This window comes from Trichoplusia ni, assembly GCF_003590095.1.
Source record: "Trichoplusia ni isolate ovarian cell line Hi5 chromosome 20 unlocalized genomic scaffold, tn1 tig00000050_group19, whole genome shotgun sequence".
In the NCBI taxonomy this organism is placed as follows: domain Eukaryota; kingdom Metazoa; phylum Arthropoda; class Insecta; order Lepidoptera; family Noctuidae; genus Trichoplusia; species Trichoplusia ni.
In genome coordinates this window covers 13,460-33,442 of record NW_020799805.1, presented here as the reverse complement: position 1 = coordinate 33,442, position 19,983 = coordinate 13,460, and the positions used below count along the sequence as shown (strand labels likewise).

Below are 19,983 nucleotides of genomic sequence, written 5' to 3'. Positions count from 1 at the left end.
GATATGTTTCAGGAGAAAGTAATTTAAAGAACTTTGAAGAAACATTTTCATTTCACTTAAAACTAGGTACTTAAGTGAGGGTATAGAAAAGTTTAATAACAATAAAAGTCGGTAATAGGTAATAACAATTTGGGAAGTTCCCGAGGCAGGGGCGAGCGTAACGTTACTGTTTTAATTTGTGCCGCGCGGGCCGCGCCGAGCCCCGCATCGCTCGGTAAGCACACGGTTCTGCTCGGCTAGCTGCCACCCTCTTATTGGAGTAAATAATCAACTTTTATGGCAGTCCTTTGTTCGGTAAGCTCGTCAAATGTACTGAGCACTTACTCGGGAGCTGCGCGACACTTAACAATGCCGATAGTTATGGTAACACTCTAGTGTTTAAGTAAATAAGTAAAGGTTAAAGCGGTCAGGGCGATAGGTGGCGACTGGGCGTAGCACCGCCCGGCAACCGTGATGGCGGCGTGCGTGCGCGAGCGAGCGCTCGAGCCGAGCGCGGGAGCGAGCGAGCGCGCGCACCCGAGCGCGCCCGAGAGGAGCCGAGCGCGCGCCGTGCGGCCAGTGCCCGCTCGCAGCGCGCGCGAGCGAACGCGTACCGTGGACCGAGCCGCTCGCCGCTCGGATAATTAAAAAGACGTTCCGATCTAAGCGCGAGTAATCAGCCGCGCGTTCGGTGTGAGCGTAACGCGTTCGTCCATTATCGACCTTGACATTGTGCGCGAATGAGAGGCGCGATGGGCGAGACGGAGTGGACGTGCGAGTCCACGATCCGGCTCGTGGACGAGTACCGGCAGCGGCCGGAGCTGTGGGACAGCTCGCACGAGATGTACCGCGTGCAGACCGCCAAGTACGACGCCTGGTCGCAGATGGCGCGCATCTTCGAGTGCGACATCGCAGACCTCCGCAAGAAGCTCAACTCCGTGTCCGCCTCGTACCGCCGCGAGAAGGCCAAGATCAGGAACGGAGGACACTCCTCCTGGTTCCTCTATAACAACCTCAGCTTTCTGCCGAACCATCTGGAGTCACACAGACAGGTTAACACTTACTGCGGATATTTATTCAACACGCGTACTCGTATATAGGTACCTGATACTCGCACCGCATGAAATTACATAAAACTGCAAATTATGCATTATATGAAAGCGGTTACTAACAACGAGTATGCACTTATAGTTAACTAAGGCCTTCTTCTCAGACTAAATAAGATAACGATAGGAACTTGTTATCAAAGTTAAAATATCTAGTGATACCAAGCGAGTCACAGGTTTGATTCCCGGCACGGTCTGCGCCTTAACATAGCACTCTGATTATGTAATATATTTATAGGCGTTACATCATCATCGTAAAAACTCGGCAGAGCCGGGAGCGAAGCGTATGTTATGTCCGTACATAGCAACTTATATCAATCAAGGTTATTGCTTATCGCTGCAAAATTAAATTACGGAAATAATTGTGTTGTTTATTGAAATTCACGACACAAGGGCATCTGGAGGTGTTATCGGTAACCAAACAATTGACAATCTTCATAAATAAGTCATAATATGGTTAATGATACCTACTGCATTTAATAAGGGTTGATATGAAGACTAAGAATATAACAACTAGAAATAAAATCGTATCAGAATACCCCTGAACCTAGTCCATCGTTGGGTAAAGTTGATATAGACTAGAACTGTCTTTCTTCTTATTCGCTGAATTAATTACCACTAATCGAGACCTGAATTGCATTTACAATCCTGTACGTAAGTGGTCACCTAAAGTAAAATGTATAAGAAATATTATTGCTAGTTACATTTTGAGTCTTCCATTTAATTGCGCCTTCATGTCAATGCAATAAGGTTCATTTTCTCCTTCCACTGACGTTCAATTTACTGTGCAGTTGTGCATTGATAATAAAGTAAAAATGTTCTCAACTTCTTTCGAATAAATAAAATCTACGTGACTAATATCAAATTGCATCAATGTACAAATAGGAATAATACTCGAAACACAAAGATTAGCACTGATTACAGTAATACAAAATACAGAAATAATAATAACTTAGATATAGATAACAGACATTTCAAGACGATCAACTACCTACCCACATGTACTTATAGATGAACGTAGTATCACATTTCTTATCCTTAAATTCGTCTTTAATCCCATAATCATAAGGTCCAGTTTCCTTGGCTTTGACACCAGTGCTAAAAGTACTTGTCTATCATTATAGGAAGCAAATACTATCTCTGTACGAATCTTAAATTATTATTTGCAACAATATTTTGCGTGACGTCATAACATAGTATCGGTAAGTGATATCCAGGAAATGGATTACATGTGGGATTAAATATATCTATTATTATCTTAAATGTGTCCACTACCTGTATAAATAACATATCATCTCAGGGAAAGCAATTTTTACATTACAAGTCGATTTATGCAGCATATTTATGCGTATCACTTAATTATAACAACAACAGAAAATACAAGTGCTCTGAAATATTAACTTGAGTTATTTTAAATAATTTACCTGAACTCCGACATGAGGTAAATTATTATTGAAACGATTAGCTTCGCCGATAGCAGCGCTCGCAATATAGGTCAATCAAACACGCGGCCGAACAAATTAATTAAGTATATGAGTGTTTGTTTGCACGTTTCCCTGCCGATGTCAAGGTCACGGGCCTTCCTGTATCCAAATCAGGTGGTGACTTCATTGTTTGCAATACGCAATACGCGACACGAGCCGACTTAATCCTCTATAACGCCAATTTACAAATAAAAAAAAACTCTTATTTATCAGCTAATTGTATTCCTTTCTAATTAAATTTTCAATTCACAGAGTACGAGTACATCGAGCGACGCGCAGCAATCACAGATGGAGAGAGAACAGACTTCAGAGGATGATGATGATGATGAGGACGATGAGGACAGAGGAGAGCAGGAGGTGCTCATCAAGCAGGAGCCCAGCATCGAGACGTACGACATGGACGAGGATGCGCCGCGAGACAACAGGACTAACGACGTCAAGCAACCGCTGAAGAGGTACAGACTGAACAGGCCGCTAGTGAAGCGAAAACTAATCAAAGAAAACAACAGCCTCGATAGCAGACTACTAGAAACTCTACGGCTACTTAGAAAATCAGATTTATCAAGGAAGAAGGATGAATGTGACAGCTTTGGGGAATACATAGCGGTGTCCTTGAGAAAACATGATGAGAGGACCCAGAGCATGATCAAACAGGCCATCAATAATATTCTGTTTGAGCAGGAGATGAAGAAATACAGCACGGGGCACTACACGGTGGTGCTGCAGGGGGTCGACGAGAACCCGCTGGTGCTCGGAGACCAGGAGGAGAAGTAAACTGACGTCGACTGTAGTGAGCTAGGATAAGGAACTGACTGATATATCAATATTCAAGTGTATATTAGTAAGATAATCAGGTACTTATTGTTTAGTGACAATCAAACGCATTGAAAGTTTCAGAAATTTTCAGACACAAATTTCGCGTCTCAAAGACATTGTGACTTTTTTATTATTATTACGAAATAAAACAACTTTTACACGAGAGAATAAAGAGCACTAAACAACCTAGTACCTACCTTTGTGATGCTAATCTCTTGTATTTCAACGCTGTGTAAAATTTTCTTTTCAATGCAAAGTCAGGTTGTGTTATTTTTGTAACACTGTGTTTATTTTCGTAATAAATATTGTTATAAAGAACAGCAGTTGTTTATTATAGTCATTCTACTTTGAATGTTTGTTTACGATTGCAGACTGTAGGCAGAAGTTTGATCAAAAAAGCTAGAGAAAAAAAACTAACTATACCTAATGATATTTTTTCCTCGTGCCAAATAATCTACTCCCTGTACACTAAACCTTTGTGCCGCAAAAGACTCAGAACAAGAATGCGTAGGTCACACAAATGCTTGTCCTACGCGGGATTGAAGTAACCGGTACTACTTGGCTATCCAGCTACAGGCTCCACCGTTGGAGAGGACTCCAACAATTCTTGTAATAAATGAATTTAATTGTAGTATTATTGAAATATGTTTGTCACTCTGACTAATTATGGCTAAATCGCTCAAACAACTTTGATAAATTTAGAGATCGGGATAATATCAAGAAGTTAAGAAAGGAAATAAACTATTTTTTATCGCGTTAACTATAATCAAAGTGGGCGAAACCGCAACCAGCAGCTAGTTTATAATTATACATTTAGGTAAGTAAAATAATTCAGAGGTGTGTTTTTGGTTGGTATTCAAATATCTGCATTACTTATGCGGGTCAGGGTAATGTGACCTCAGACTGAATAAATATCGCTTAAATCAAGTTTACAAACAATACATGCATAATAATCGTATATAAAGTTTAACAGATATTTCACATTACAAGTCAGTTTGCTAACCATCGTAATTAATTAAAAACATTTTCTATTAACAGGAAAACCGAGCCCAACTGGCCCCGATTATAAACAACGAGAAAAAATATGAAGCGAGTAAAAACAGCGCATTACCTATTTAACACATGTATCGTCAACATTAAAACAACTGCATTGTGATCGCGTTCAGTTTTTCTCCCACTTTTTGCATCCATCAATCAATAATTTAGAGCAGTGTACGTGCTCGCTCACACGACTCACCCAAATGCCTCATTACGTGATTAAATACGACAGCTACAGCCCCGACACTCCCCCTTGTTTCAATTCTATTGCTGCTCCAACATCACACAGTTTCTGTATACTAGAAGCAAATCAACAATGTAATTGCATCCATCGTTATTCACTTTTCTAAATTTGAATTATAGTAGGCGTTGTCTCTTGCAGGTCTAGTAGTTTCATAACAGGTATTTTCCAATGCGTATCATACATCGCTGGTTTCGAACCAAGTTTATCTTCTTACCTATTAACTTATAGTGCATTGTATGCCGCAAAGTAATTTCACAGGTGTTTAGAGGTGTGGAGATCGTGGTAGGGAGCATCACGCCATCGACGTCACTCCGGTGTATGTATGTATGTATGTATGTTTTTAGCATGCAATCTAGCAATGCATTTACATTTAATTGGCTTCAGTTACAAGAAATTTTAGTCTGCAGCAAACTGGTTGAATCATTTTTCAATTATATTACTCGTATGTGTCTTTATTACAGTTTATTTGTCTTATGGTTATAATTAGACGTTGCTTGTGTACGTTATGTATTAGCCGGCTGTATGAATATGTATGAGGCTTTGTTATTCTCGCCATTTTTAAAGTGAGCCGTTCTTAGGGAGGCACACCTGTTACATATTATTATCATAAATCAAATGTATGACTGTTTCGTGAAAAAAATCGTAGTTATTTTGAAGCGATCCTTAATTTACACAACAATATGTTTTGACCTATGATGTACTGTTTAACCTGCTATGTTTGCTATGATTCATAACTTGTTGAAAGCAATATTTCGTGTTGCTAAGTGTGCGAGTGTGGTGCTTATTCTTTCGCGCATGCGTAATGAGTACTGGCAACATGGTACTAAGAAGAAACATAGGCGTAATTAGTACTTATGAAACAAAACTGAAACTGTAATTACTTCAGGCTTGACATTCTAGACTGTAAGTCCTTACAATGTTATCTTAAAAGTCAATTGCCTATGAAGCAATTCACTTGTCATATCTATTTATGTGTCATCACACAATAAAGTGGTATATGGCCTTGTGGAGTGTCATGTATACCTACAACCTGTGTACTGTATCTGCAATGGAACATTCCTTACAAATAATTAACCATAGAGGGCTCGGACACAAAGACCAGCAGTAATGTATCTAACAAGGAAATTGGTCCTTTCCGGACAAAAGCCCTCAAAAGAATTGAACATAATACAATCAGTCATTACGTAGTTATTGTTTTCTTTCATATTGTTCTAACTGAGCCCTCTATCGTGCTCCTATTTGTTTTAGCATGATGATATCTATCTGATGTTGCCTATCGCTTTCTCTGATACGGACTTTGCAGCACATTTTTCTTAATTATACTCAAACATCTTTTCTTTAGAACTGCATTCAGCCTGTCTGACAAGATTATACGATACAAGCCTATAGTTTCTGCTTTCGACGTAACCAACAAAAACACTTTAGATTAATTATATTAGAAAAGTTGCAGTTCCTCTATCAGTGAAACTCGTATCAGATAAATTTCGGTTTATCTTAATCTTAAAACGTATGACTACAACGCGTAGAGGAAAGTTACTATTGTTTAATTGACTGAATCACAGTAACTGTAACTTTAACCACATAGTTACACACATTGCGTCAGACAGACACTCACACTGTGATGATATTGCATCAGATAATTAATATTAAACTTGACAGCTTGGAAATTATGGAGAAAACTTGTGTGTACCTACTACGGAAATGTAGATAACTGACTAATCAAGATTTGTTGTAAGTATTTATCTTGCACTAGCTGTTGCCCGAGACTTCGTCCCCGTGGGTAGAAGATATAAGTTATGATTCATAATTGCCCTGTATTTTTACATTTTTAATTGTATCTACGCTCCTATTAGTCGCAGCGTGATGGTTTATAGCCTAAAGCCTTCCTCGATGAATGATCTATTCAACACGAAAAGAATTTTTCAATTTGGACCAGTAGTTCCTGAGATTAGCGCGTTCAAACAAACAAACAAACTCTTCAGCTTTATAGATAAGTATAGATTCGCATCCGTTTAATAAGGGGTGTTCTTTGAAATTCATGCTACTACTGAAGTATTACAAAATCAATATACTACAGCATGAGAGTGAGACTAGAGGTGTTTAATAGTAACCAATAGTTTTGTACTTTGTATTTAGATACAGTAGGTACATTAGGTAAAGTCTGATGTAAAATGCGTTTTTTTTTATTCACAGTTACATAGCTATGAATTGCTCAGAATGACAAGATTTGTGTAAAAGTATCCACCCGATCTTTTTTTATTCGTTGAGATAAATTGAGAAATTCAGACAATTCATAAATTTCCTGGTCCTTTGAGGGATCAGAGAGAAAGATCTCATTCCACGTGTAGTAAAATTAGATACATCTAAGTAAGTAGTATAATTTCTTTGAGGAAATACAAATAATTTCTAAGATACAGAAAACGTGAATCGTAAAACGTAATGATCCATTATTTGCGATAACCTTCACATAACCGTCTGGCAACAACCATCACTCGCTCTGGAAGATACGTAACTGGTATAATATATTTTACTATATTATCAACGATATCACAAATAAAACGCATGCCCATCGGTACGGAAGTGAATGCTGTGTAGACGCAAAAAGGTCCTAAATATGGGTTGCTTTTAGCCCAAAATGTTGGTATCCTGATGCAATTTTTTTGCACTCAAGTAACATCTGTAAACCATTATGAACTTACAATTTGAGGCCCATCTGGTTTAGAAGGAGGTACTTTTGAGATATTTGACAGCTGTACTTATGTGTAATTGGTAAATCTATTTCGAAAGGCGAGCTCAATACTGTAGCTCCAAATTTGTCTAAAGGAAATTCGCAAGGACAGTATATGCACTGAACATCATTTAGAAGCTATGACTAGCTACAGGAAAAAACGCCAGAAAAATTGTGAAATTTAAATCTAAGATCTTTACAGTAAACGTTAATTTAAGTCACTGCACGCTTATTAAGTCGGTGAGGCAATAAATCGTAATTGCTTGTAATTTAATATACCTGAGTGTGTACGAGTCGTGCAAAAAATTTTCCGTTCAATTTTATCAAAGTTTCCTCAATTTACTTTCGGTTAATATTTTGTCCTACAAGTAACCTGGACGTCTCGAAACATGACTCACTTGTTTCACGAGACCTGAACGAATTAATATCATACACCTTTTTGTAAGCGCATGTCGGTTAAAGGCTATTTTTGGACATAATTGAGTGAGTTTTTGTGAAGCATTTTAATGTAAACTTGTTTTAATATTAACGTGTGTCAGTTTTGACCTACTTCTCAAAATATATTAAATACAATCAATAAGCAAATGCTTTTCAAAAATTCCTAAAAGCGCATTTCTTCCAAATTTTTGATATTCTCTGGCCAGTTCATTGGCCTGGTAAAATATTATAGTTTACAAAGCTGTGATATAACGATACATAGTAAGTACATAGTGTTGAAGCAATCCTTCAGTGTTTCAAACAATCTCATACATTAGCGGCAGACACATTGTCGCCCAACTAAATATAAACCTTACGTAAGTTTCAGCGTATCGATGTAATGAACACATCTGTCTTTTAGACATTATGCACCATATCATCATACTAATAAGGTTTATTTTTATAAATAGGATGCTCAGATAAAGAGTCGACCTCGACTTATCGTCAGAACGTCAATACTTTTGTTTTTGTTAGTCGTTTATCAGGATAATGTCTTAGGTAATGCTAATCAGCTGATAAGTGTGACAACTAGTGCCTACGGGCTGCGGGATCAGGACAGAATGCTGCCATAAAAATACCTCTACACAACGACACATAAAATGATTGAATTAAAAAAAAAAAAAAAAAGATTTAGAAGAGTAGGAAAAAATTGGATATATCCTTTAAGTTAGTTTTGTTTAGTTTAAAACAAAGGATTATCATAATATTTACAGTTTTAAACTCTTCACATACTAATTAATACGCCGTGTGTATACGCACTATGCAAGCAAACAATAAATTTAAATAAACATGATCAAAAGACCGGAATCATTTTCCTTCGTAGGTACCAGGCTAGCATAATTGCAAGCGGATTTATTTCCAGTGAAGTCAGCAGTATTCGAAGCCATACATACGCTATGGGCTTAAAAACTACAATTTTGCGTAACCACCGGCACTCGATACACGGACAAAATGTTTTGCCTGCAGCAATTTACATAACAAATTGTGAATAGAATAGTTTCTTTGTTTTATCTAAAACGAGCTGACAATGTCTTTAGTCCACTTAAGTCATCATAGATACAATATAAGTGCTAAAGCGTGTAATTAACAATAGGTAATTATAACAATCTCGGTGTATCTGGTCGAGTATGTCTGCGCTATAATTGTCTTGATACATGAGTCCACTTGTATCAAGGGTATGATTGTCGTCAACGTCACAAGCCATAAGCTTGTCAGACTGTTTGAGAAGTGTTATGTGGTGACAAACGGAGACAAACGGCGCAGAGGACCAGCTTTGTGATGAATTTTATTTACTACACGAGCTGATACTGGTCTTGTACGAAACTTCGATATTGTAATATTCTTATCTACAAGATTGTTTGCTTACTTTGTTTTTTTTAAAACTCGTGTTATTTGCACTGGAAATTAACCATAGTATTATCATAATCATAATGTTATCCGCAGATATGAAACCGTGACGTCCAAATCTCTGTTCTCACCAAAATGCTTCGCAGAATGTTCTAGAAAGCGTTACAAAGCCCGCGTGCGACCGTCATATAGTAACATTAGTGTCACACTCACTAGAGAAAGGTTAAGAAGATCCGAAACTGAAGTATACAACACATGTTTTCCGCTGATATTTTTATACGGAGGTCAGGAGAGGCGTCACGTACACCCCACCGCAATAAATTATACCGAACGCTAATTCCTTGCATGCTATATTCAACGTTAACAGATTAAACATAAAGGCGTAAATCGCGTGATAGATTTAAAATGATTTGTGGCAATCAACAAGGGTTCATTGGTAGTTTTGATGGCAAAATGTAATTACATAGTTGAGAGTCACTTTGAAGTGGAATCGTTTCTGAGGGTGTTTACGTATAACGGCGGAACTTCGAGACGTCAGCGATGTCGCTAATGTTGTCGTTAGTTTACGAAACAACAAGATTTCAGAAGTTATTTTCTTTTGCTTTCCTATTCTATATTAAAGTCCATTTATTTTTTTGCGTTCAAAATTGATTGTCCAAATGCTTTTATGGCGTTAATTAAGTATCTGTCTTGTCATTGTAAATTCCTTTCTTGTGTCCAGTTTTCCTCACAATTTTCTATGACCAAATAACTTCATAATTAGCAAGGTACTCTTATCATCAGTTCATCGTACACTTACATATCATTTAGACTAATTAACATTATCTGTGACCGCTGTAACCTGAAAATATAATAAAACGTTTTATTTGTATTTGCTTAGAGATGGAAGATAGTGTACTAGAAAAACATGAATCAAAGAAATCCGGTTTGAGATAAATACTTGAAGAATTTCTTAAAGACATAAACTTACGTCATTCCTCTTAGAAATGAAATCTGCTAAAAGAAAACACTGATAACGCAGTGATAAGAGATGTTTATTTAAATGAAATATTAAACATGTTCTAGCACATAGTGAAAATATACAAGTGCCAATGTCTCTTGTCTCTAGTACAGAGAATTACATATACAATATGTTTTTTTTGTGTTTTATGACCCGGCCCTCTTTAACTAATTTGAACATCGATTTGGTACAATGGTTTACTAACGTATTTTTGTAAAATAAAATCAGTTAAGTGCGAGTCGGACTTTCGAAGCCGAGGGTTCCATATAAAAAGGAAAACAAAAAAAATCCTTTTATATTTATGACCGTACAATGTCTTAACCTCGATTTTTATTTCATTATAACGATAACGGAAGCAAAAACACTAAATAGTGCGATTTTAGCTTTCTTGCTAACATGGTTGATGAGATAGAGCCTGGTGACATGTCGGAGACTTAGAAACATTTTTAGTTTTACTCTGGTTCTATCCTAACCAGGAATTTAAAATAATCTAGTCTTAATAAAGGTTAAATAAAACTTGTAATTTGAACAATTTAGAGCGTCATGCAACCTAATAATTGAACCAACATCCCATAATTATCATTCAGTTACTACAAAATTTCCTTAAACGGCCATCTGTTACATTTCAAGGAATCGTAAATGGAAAGAATAATAATTGCTTGAACATTTTGCGTACGTGAGCCTCGCCACGGTACTGAAGATATTATTATCCGAGAGTATTTTGGGACAGAAGGCCTACTTGCATAAAGTAATGCAGCTGCGTGAAAGAGACGCCGATATACGCCATGTAGAGCGCCATCTCTCTTCTTTGGATACAAGAGTGTTTATTTGTGAGGTGGGCAGGACGTAGGCCTGATTTGTCAGTCACTAAACAATCCTTTTGTTTTGTATAATACATTGTTTATAGCTGACATTTTGGTCCTTTGTCTCTTTTTTGGTATTTTTTTTACGGTATGAAAATAAAAACCGTCTTCGTTGTTTTTTTTCTATAACTCGTATTTGCCACCGTAATTCTTATTTAGTTTATTTTTTTCGACAAGAAGTGCCTAATCATAAGTACTTGATTTGTTTATAAGAAAATCTATACGTATAAAGCACTGAATGTTACTTGTTAGCTATCGAAATGAATTAAATTGATTCGATAATTTATTGATAAATTTCTGAATCTTATAAAATAGTATAATTTATTAATATGTACGATACCTACTACATAGTAAGGCAAACATTGACGGATTAAACCATCCAGCCTTTTTTTATTGAGGCTTCTTTGAAATCCTTTTGGTCACATGCTATAATCTTTAAAAAGAAATAATAATCTTGATAATACCACGATACCAATATTAATCTCTTAGTTTATTTAACTTTTCATTCCTTCACGATTCATTGTATATCAATATCACCTGTTCAAAGTACAGTTATGGAATCGAACTTGCTGCCCGCGGATGTGAGACAGGTCTAGCAACTCTGAGGACCAGTTTGGACCTGTCTGGACGTGTCTCCGGGACATCTTCACAGTCACTTTTCAACGGACAATGGATGTCAAGTTATATTTTAAGAGCCCTCGACTTGAAAGTATTTTTTCTGGTCGCTGGCGTCCAATTTTAGTAGTTGTAGAAATAAGTTTTGCAAATCTGTCATTTTTTTTTCTAACATATTTTTTGCAACCCTGATTTGGGACAACTATCTTTGTAAAATTAATGGTGTTGTAAAGTGCCCCTTAAAACAAAGAAAACAGTGAAACCATATGACTGAGCGTACCAACTGCTAATCTTAAATGGTTATACTTATTAAGACATTTGTTTATTGTACTTGAACACAAAGAAACTTCACTGTACACACAATAAATTTAAACTAATTACAGTAAGTATTCTCTTCACTCCACTCCATAAAAGAATTCCATGACGTCAAACCAAAATGTCATTTTGCCAAAAATATAATTCCCGAATGTGCCAGAAATTCTTGCAAAAAATCTCGCAACGCTGAAATATCGTAGGTTTGTTATAATTGAAAAAGTGAGGGATGGCAGGCGACAGCCGGTCATTATAACAAATCTGTGTAAAAAACGGAGCCGGCAGTTAGCTCGGGTCCCCTTTTTTAATTTTGCATGCTTCCTTGGCCACTTGCGGACTTGTGCCTGAATAATAATGTGTATGATACTTTGACGAATATTTTGATGACAATGTTACTTCGCGAAGTGCTTATCTAAAGTGAGATACTTTGCAATAGCAAATTGAAATGATGAATTATTATTACCAATTGATGTGCGACATGTATTATTTTAATATAATAAACTCACGAATCTATCAAATATTATTTTTACGTTGCTGCATTATAACCCAATTCCATAAAATAACATAATGTTCGGTCACAGGTAGTTCCACGAATCTTCGGACTTCTACGGAGAATATTGGAGCAGTAAAAAAAAGGCTAACAAAGGATCGAACCCACTATAATTACGAGGATCACAGCTTATAGATATTGAGTGACGACTGACGAGCTCTCCGGATTGTTATTATACCATCAGACGATTAACCAGACTATCTACTAAATATTATGTCGATTAATATTAATTGGTCTTTACTAAAACGTAAAAACATTAACCTCCTTCTGACTTTTGGTATCTGTCAAATACAAGGCAGCTAAATTGATACTTGAGACAATTGTACTAGGATTACGGTTTTTGTTCTAAACGAGCTTTGTACTAGACCTTGTAGTTGCAGGTGCAGGCAAGTATGAAAGGGACATTTTCAAAGTCAAATGTACTTCCTTAGCTAATATAAGACTAATAACAAAACAAGGGGAGGAAAAATCTTAAGGAAACCTGGTTTTCAAATATTGAATTGAATTGAAATTTATCGCCAACATGAATTCAGCCGAATTCTTCCTTATGATGATGATGTGCATTGTAGTGGGACAATTATTTTCTGATATTATTTTAATAAGCACTTTCGAAGAAGCTTCAGACTACACTTATGCAAAATGAGTGTAAAATATGAAATATTATAAGTATGCTACAAAAATAACTAAGACAAGTACTAAAAAAATGTTTTTAAAACAAGATTTTCTAAGAACTATTAACGATCTAGAAAAGAAACTCACAGTTAATGTATTGAAAGTGATCTAATAATAAATAAGGAAAATTATTCCAAGACTGCCTACGTGACTTGAATCAGAAATTGTGAATCTCACGTCTTAGAGAGGGACGGAGCATAAACTCCATAGTAGTGAGAGGGATAGATATACATAAGGGGTGATTACCTGCGTTTTTAACGAATGTTTAAGTTGTTGAATATTGTTAACTTATTTTGGTGTTAGCAGCGGGGTGCGTAACAACAAATGCATATACTTAGCTACTATTCCACATTGCATTGTATGTGCTACAGACCGGACCTTGAAAAGGGTGGCAAGTAATTACAATTGTTATTTCGAAGTCACATTATCATGCTAATTGTTACTTTAGTTCTACATTGGTATGTTAAGACGAGAAGAGAAATAAAAGTATTTTTTAACAACTTATTATATCAAAGTTTTTTCAGAATGATAACAAAAATCAACAAAAAAATCTACTGGATGCAATGAAAAAGACCACAAGTAAGAACCTCAGCTTTACGCCTTTGAATAAAATAGTTTATAATATGAAAATTTATGTAATTAAAATGACAAATTAGGTTCATAAGCAAACAACAAGTTTCGTTAACAATTTGTAATCACCAAAAATACAAAACATCTCACATCTTGTTTATCAGCGACCGTAATTGTCCAATTGTAATTCAACAAGCTTACAACTAAGGTCAGTCGACGACAACTTTACATTACTAATGAAATTGCATATCACACTTAGGATATTAACTAAGAAAATACTAAAAAAACTAGGAATGTAAGTTAATTATTATTTTGACGGGACTTAGTCCCACTGTCTCAAGTAATCACTATAAAATGATAAAATAAGTTAAAACAACTTAGGTTATCGAGTTACGTAAAGTCAGTGTTTGGCACAACATGGAGTCTTGCAGTGGAAGTGATTTCTATATGACACGCAAAAACACACTTTAAAACTTGACTCATAAAGTTCACAGATGTGTGGCAAAAATGACAACTAAATGCATAACGCATTTCGTCACGCTGTTCTCCGCGAGCTCTACGCCGACCCTAACAATTAAAAAGTATTATATTCGTCAATCGGAGTCCAGTGCGCTGCTGCTGTCTATCTTCTCCAGATTCTGACTGTTCTCCACTTTCAGGGCGTCCTTCATCCGGACCTGGATGATCATGTTGACTATCTCCGGCTGCAGCCTCAGAGCCTGGTCTTCTGGCAGACACCTCAGCAATGAGGCGATATATTTACCGAAATTATCGAACAAGTCTTCATGCCTCGGTAGGTGAGTGACTCCGGTGAGTACATCGTTCTGGACTTTGGATAGGTTGGGATATGCTTGTTCTATGTTGTTGGTGGTGTCTATGTTGTCTGCCTGGTCGCAGGACTGGGACAGCCGGCGCCGCTTGCTCAGCTGCGAGTCCGCCGAGCCCTCGTCGTTGTCGCAGCTGACGTCATACGAGTAGCTGGTCTCCGGCGCCGCGGCCTCGCTGTGCTGCAGCGACCAGTCCTCCTGAACTGATTGGTTGCTGTCTTCACATTCCAGCTTCACTCTCACCGCTGCGTCTTCATACCTTCGCTGAAAAATCACCGATATGTTAGAATATTAAATAAATCTAATTAGAATAAGTCCGAGGGTAGTTTGCAACTTACTTGGTTGACAAGCATGACGTTTTTAGACTGCAAGTGCGGACGCATGAACGAGTCCATTATAGCGAACCATTGCACCTTAGGTCTGTAATTCTCAGGCGAATCTTCGGAGCCTGTCCTCTCAATGCTGTGTCCTATCTTTTTCAATTCCTGGCAATAGGAGTTCCTTAAATTTTTCAGTTTCATCAACACATGTCTGGCTTCAAAATTCGGCACATTTAGTGCTCTTGCTATTCGCTCGGCGGCCTTGGCTCTCTTCGCCCTGTTGGGGTAGTCGTCGAGAGTGGTGTTCCAGAGACAATCGTCTTTCTTAATTTCTTGTACAAGTTGTAGTGTTTTCTTGTCGTTGATGCGCAGTATAGAGTTGCGCGTGATGTCCATGTTGTCGTGCGGGCGTGTCGGCGGCGTGCGCGCGTGGCGTGTGCGGGGCTGGGGTGCGGGGAGCTGCGCACGCGCGTACACGACCCGTCTGCTCGCTCGGCGTGCCCACGCCTGACTGACGCCTGCCGCCGCCGTGCCGGGCGCGGTCGTATTCCCCGGCTTATAACAAAGCGTGCTCGCTGCCTTTTATATTGCCTTTGTTTGATATTAAGCAAATAGTATTCGCGACGTGAGCAGAATTGCAAGCGTGTGCAGCACTACTCTATTATTGGTTTCATACTTTCTGAATTTAGTGTCGAACTGACACTATAACTGATGCTATAAATAATAAAATATACTTTGTCACAGTGCTGTAGCTGTGAAATACGTATACCTTTGAGGTATACGTATTTTATTGCTAACAGGATTAGGAAAGGACATATTACAGAATAACAAAAGAAGATTTAGGTATTATTACGTAAGCCCGTTACCAACATGGACAAATGCAGCTTGGCACAAGGTGGGCACGTTCGGGACACCTCTGCCGGCCCCGTTGGGTACATAGGCACATAATATAAGGGTGATAATACATTCTAACACAAGGCAAGTTCCTTCGCAACATAAATAGCGTAAACAGGACGCCCTCGCCCGAACGACGGTTATAAACAGTTTCAAAAACAGCTGACTGCAGACTTTTTCTGAGATCAGCTGTAGAGTTTTTTGTGAAGGGCTCAGGTTCGATTCCTGGAATTTTATGGGCGCTTTCCGCCGGCTCCGGGGTTCTCCCTAACGCGTGCAATGTTTTTTGTCTCGCCAACCCCAGGCAGTCGCCAGTGGCTTACTAAACAGGTACAATACTATTAAGCTATTTATAAAGTAAAGAAAGGTTTGGTTTCCATTTTTACGACACAGTTAGTTATTATTATAAGTTGTGTGACGTTGTACTCTGGTTATCCTTAAGTTAGTTTGAGTGCGAGGCACGTAGTGGAATTACTTACAATATATGGCTTCGTAATAGACACTACAATTGCTGACTGCACGGATAGCTGAGAGTAATCGACGGAACCAGCGTGTGTGTGATCCATGAATACTACTCCTGAGCATAGGGTGTCTTTGTGAACTTGAATGTTTGTGGAAACCCGGGAAAACATAAAATCGATAAACATGAAGACATGACGTCGCATTCAAAATAAGTAATTTTAATGAGAAATACGGATCCTCATCACGTGATGTTTTCTTAAAACTTGTGACGTATGAGAAAAACAGTAAGTAATTACTGTAGCAATAAGATTATAAGTTAACCGCAGTTTGTTTTGCTTTTAATTAGTTTCAGTGTTACGAGTAAGTCATGACTAATATCATCCATTGTCCATTTATGAGTTTGTGGTTTTGACACTAAGTGTGTACCAAATAGTAACGTTTTTGGTGAACTAGTTAAATTGAGTTTAAACCGTCTTCATTATTTATTGATTTATCTAAATGTGATCGACGATTATCATTTTATGATATTCTTGTCAAAAGTAAGGTACAATTATCAAGGTGTGCAAGGGCACAAGGTGAAGAACATCAAGAAAGTAGGTGACTGTGCATGTATGTTTTTTACGCTTAAACAGGAAGCTGCTACCTTGGATTACATAGGCTTTTATCCGACACCGTTAAAGGAGGGTAATGCTTTTACAGCTGTAACCGACATCTAGGCGGGCGAAGAGGAACATCGTAAAGCGTCGTGTGGCGAGAAGCTGGCGCTCGAAGACGACCACGCCTACTAGCAATAAACTTTGTTTTTAAGCTCTATCTATATAAATAACTGTACCAGCTATAAAGCTTTAGATATAAACCTTATAACTACAGTATATTGAAACCAGCTCTGATAACCAGTATCTGGCTTTTGACCGATAACCTACCGGCTCGTACCGGCTCATACCGGTTCAGTTAAAACGATAATATTTATCTTGAAGATGTATCTGGACCAACAGTTGTTCTGGATACGAGCAAATAAACATGTCCTTAATGTAAACATTGATAACATGAATTATAAACTGAGAATTTATGTTTTTTAATACGTCAAAGACTACTTTATGATTAACAGTTGACATTAATAGTAATTGTAAACTATAGGTACTATAAATATATTCATTGCTCTTTTAACTTGAGCTACGCCCCTTTTTTTCGCATGGGACATCATCTAATGATTCCTCCAGGTTTCGGTTGAGTGGAAGCTGTCAAACTCCTTACCCCTTTGTCTATCGATGTTCGGATGCCCTTTCGGACAATCGCGCTAGTAGATACGCCTAGTGAACGTTGATTAGTTAACGATAATGTTGGATGGTAAAGTTAGGTCTAGCCCAGGGATTTCCTGTACTTTGAAATCGTAGAAGCGCGACTTTGCACCACATGCCAAACTACAAGAACCATGCCTTAAGAGGTCCTCTTGTATTGTAGAGAAATGTATTGCGACCGGGGTTCGATTCCAGCTCGGAGACATTCTTTAATCGAGAAAATTTATTTTTGAAGACTTCCTCAAGTCATCTGTCTCCCTTCCCCAACAACAATTATCTCACATATCATTACCGTGTCCTTACACAGAGCTGGCAGTAGCAGTCGTCACGTTTCTCAGCACGAGATCAACGAGGCAGTATCGAAAATAATTCATTATATCAACTTGTATAAATAATCTACAATAACACTTATGTAGGTCACAATGTAAATACATCTGGTCTTGTGCGCTATCGACGGTAGATAACGACAGATATATGCATAGGCCTGATTAAATATTCAGATCATCGTACATAACTTATATAATCTCGTAAAAATATGACAATAGAATTAGAAATGTTGTTTGTACTTAGGTAGTGTACGTGTCTACAATGACCCACATGTGTGAGGCATCTAAAGAAATTTTATTAAAAGGTATTTTTTGATTTTCTATTTTGTCTGTCTTTTGCTAAAAAATAATAGATTTTTGGAAAGTTGGTTAAATGTTATCAAGGGGAGAGCGTTTCGTAAAAGCTTGTTAAATAAATATTACAATTCCTGATGTTGTTCAACTACATTTTGTTAGCATTATATGACAGCCATTTATTTATTTATTGAATAGAATAGAACGGTAAAAACCAATTACACTACTCATATACACATAAAACATAACTTCATCAACATCAGTAACTTATATCTTATCGGTACAACATACGAAATTTAAATATAAATTGAAGATACAAGGAAATACAAGAAAAAAATAAAATAATATCAGATAACACAAATTTACAAAAAAAAAACAATAATAATGAGAATTATAGTACACAGCACTCATACATCTCGCGCACAGAACCTCAAGCATTCTGACAAAAACAATCCTCGGCCACAGACTCACAAACACGTGACACTCTGGTTTGGAATCCAGGAATTGGTTTAGTAGTTTAAGGGTACGAGGTATAGGGGATACGAGGGAATGAGGGTCATCATTGGTAAATGTTTCCTTTATAACCCCCTACACAAAAAGAGGGTTTAAGTTTGACATATCTGTATGTCTTTAGTATCATAGCTTGTTTTGTATTGTAGGAGAATTATGTATTAGAGAGTAAAAAATTTAGAAGTTGTAGGGGGGGGGGCGATAGTTGTATCATAACATTATAAAAGATTTTTACGAAAAAGCACCAGCATATTAGCACAGCTTAAATCACGAAGCTTATCTAGCGCAGGACGGGCGTGGCTGAGGTCTCTCAGCTGATAACGGGTACTCAAAACTGAGCTAATTGCTTTGTTGTAGGTCTGTGACGTCATAGGCCGCGAGCACCCAATAATGACACCAATCTCGTTATCTCGTAGCTACAGTGTCGTACGATGCTTCGGTATCAGCTGATAGCACAGTGGGCCACCAGTAAACATGTATAATTGTATATGTATAGCTAAACTGACTAACTGATTATGTATTTATTGCAGTTGCTTGTGCCAGATACCCTTGTTCAAGTCGGTTTTAACTGGATTTATATAAAAATAGGCTCGGAATGTACTTGCTCTTGATATTAATAAGCAGTATCAATTTTGGATAGGCTGAAGTGTTTGTTCTTTTAAGCTAAAGGGGTGATTGTACATCAGCAGAATGTATGGGAGCTTAAGAGTTAATGTATGTTCAGTGCAAGCTTGAATAAACCAATGATACGCTGGGGATGCGATGGGCAAACGACATAAAAAAGATAGCAGGAATAATATAGATCATGCGAAGGGTAAGAGGCAGAGGCGAATGGCACAAACAAAACGAGGCTAATCCCCAGCTGTTAATGAAGGCTGTGCAACCGTAATATAGGTCCTTATACCCGCGCGAATGTTGGCGAATTTTATCGTATTTTATAAGGGATGGGTTTAAGAAGACTACGGACATGTTACCCGACAGTCGGTAATGTTCAGAGTGTTGTAATTACATTGATTAATTCTCTTTTAAAACCTTTTTTTTTTAGGAGTAATTTGATATTCCCATACTAAATTGTCATCGGTTTAACATTGGTATAAGATGACTGAGCTATAGCCTTTGCCTTTGCCAAATGGTAAACCCGCAGGACTGCCAAGTTATTTGCGATTGGTCAGATTTGTTGCTAGAAAATCACAAATAATTTTCATGCTCCTTGTATTATAAGCAAAATTCGTATACATTTTTGACGAAATT

General features: G+C 37.5%; 2 protein-coding genes across 2 annotated transcripts; one reads left to right on the top strand and one right to left on the bottom strand.

Moving 5' to 3' along the window:
• The first annotated feature begins 571 nt into the window (after window positions 1–571).
• On the top strand, window positions 572–3,704 carry LOC113506573. The gene is made up of 2 exons (XM_026889410.1): window positions 572–1,031; window positions 2,822–3,704. Exons 1-2 carry the CDS (start codon window positions 720–722, stop codon window positions 3,341–3,343), a joined length of 834 nt encoding a protein of 277 aa, XP_026745211.1. The 5' UTR covers window positions 572–719; the 3' UTR covers window positions 3,344–3,704.
• Window positions 3,705–13,907: 10,203 nt separating this feature from the next.
• On the bottom strand, window positions 13,908–15,859 carry LOC113506575. Its single transcript, XM_026889411.1, has 2 exons — window positions 14,967–15,859; window positions 13,908–14,892 (listed from the first exon to the last, which is right to left on the bottom strand). The coding sequence occupies exons 1-2, from the start codon at window positions 15,342–15,344 to the stop codon at window positions 14,395–14,397; spliced, it is 876 nt and encodes a 291-aa protein (XP_026745212.1). The 5' UTR covers window positions 15,345–15,859; the 3' UTR covers window positions 13,908–14,394.
• Between the last annotated feature and the right edge of the window lie 4,124 nt (window positions 15,860–19,983).

Excerpts from the sequence above, each read along its gene's own strand:
- LOC113506575 (XM_026889411.1), bottom strand. The coding sequence starts at position 15,344 with ATGGACATCACGCGCAACTCTATACTGCGCATCAACGACAAGAAAACA. Across the intron at positions 14,893-14,966 it reads ACGTCATGCTTGTCAACCAA|CGAAGGTATGAAGACGCAGC; the intron begins GTAAGTTGCAAA and ends GTGATTTTTCAG.
- LOC113506573 (XM_026889410.1), top strand. The coding sequence starts at position 720 with ATGAGAGGCGCGATGGGCGAGACGGAGTGGACGTGCGAGTCCACGATC. Across the intron at positions 1,032-2,821 it reads ATCTGGAGTCACACAGACAG|AGTACGAGTACATCGAGCGA; the intron begins GTTAACACTTAC and ends TTCAATTCACAG.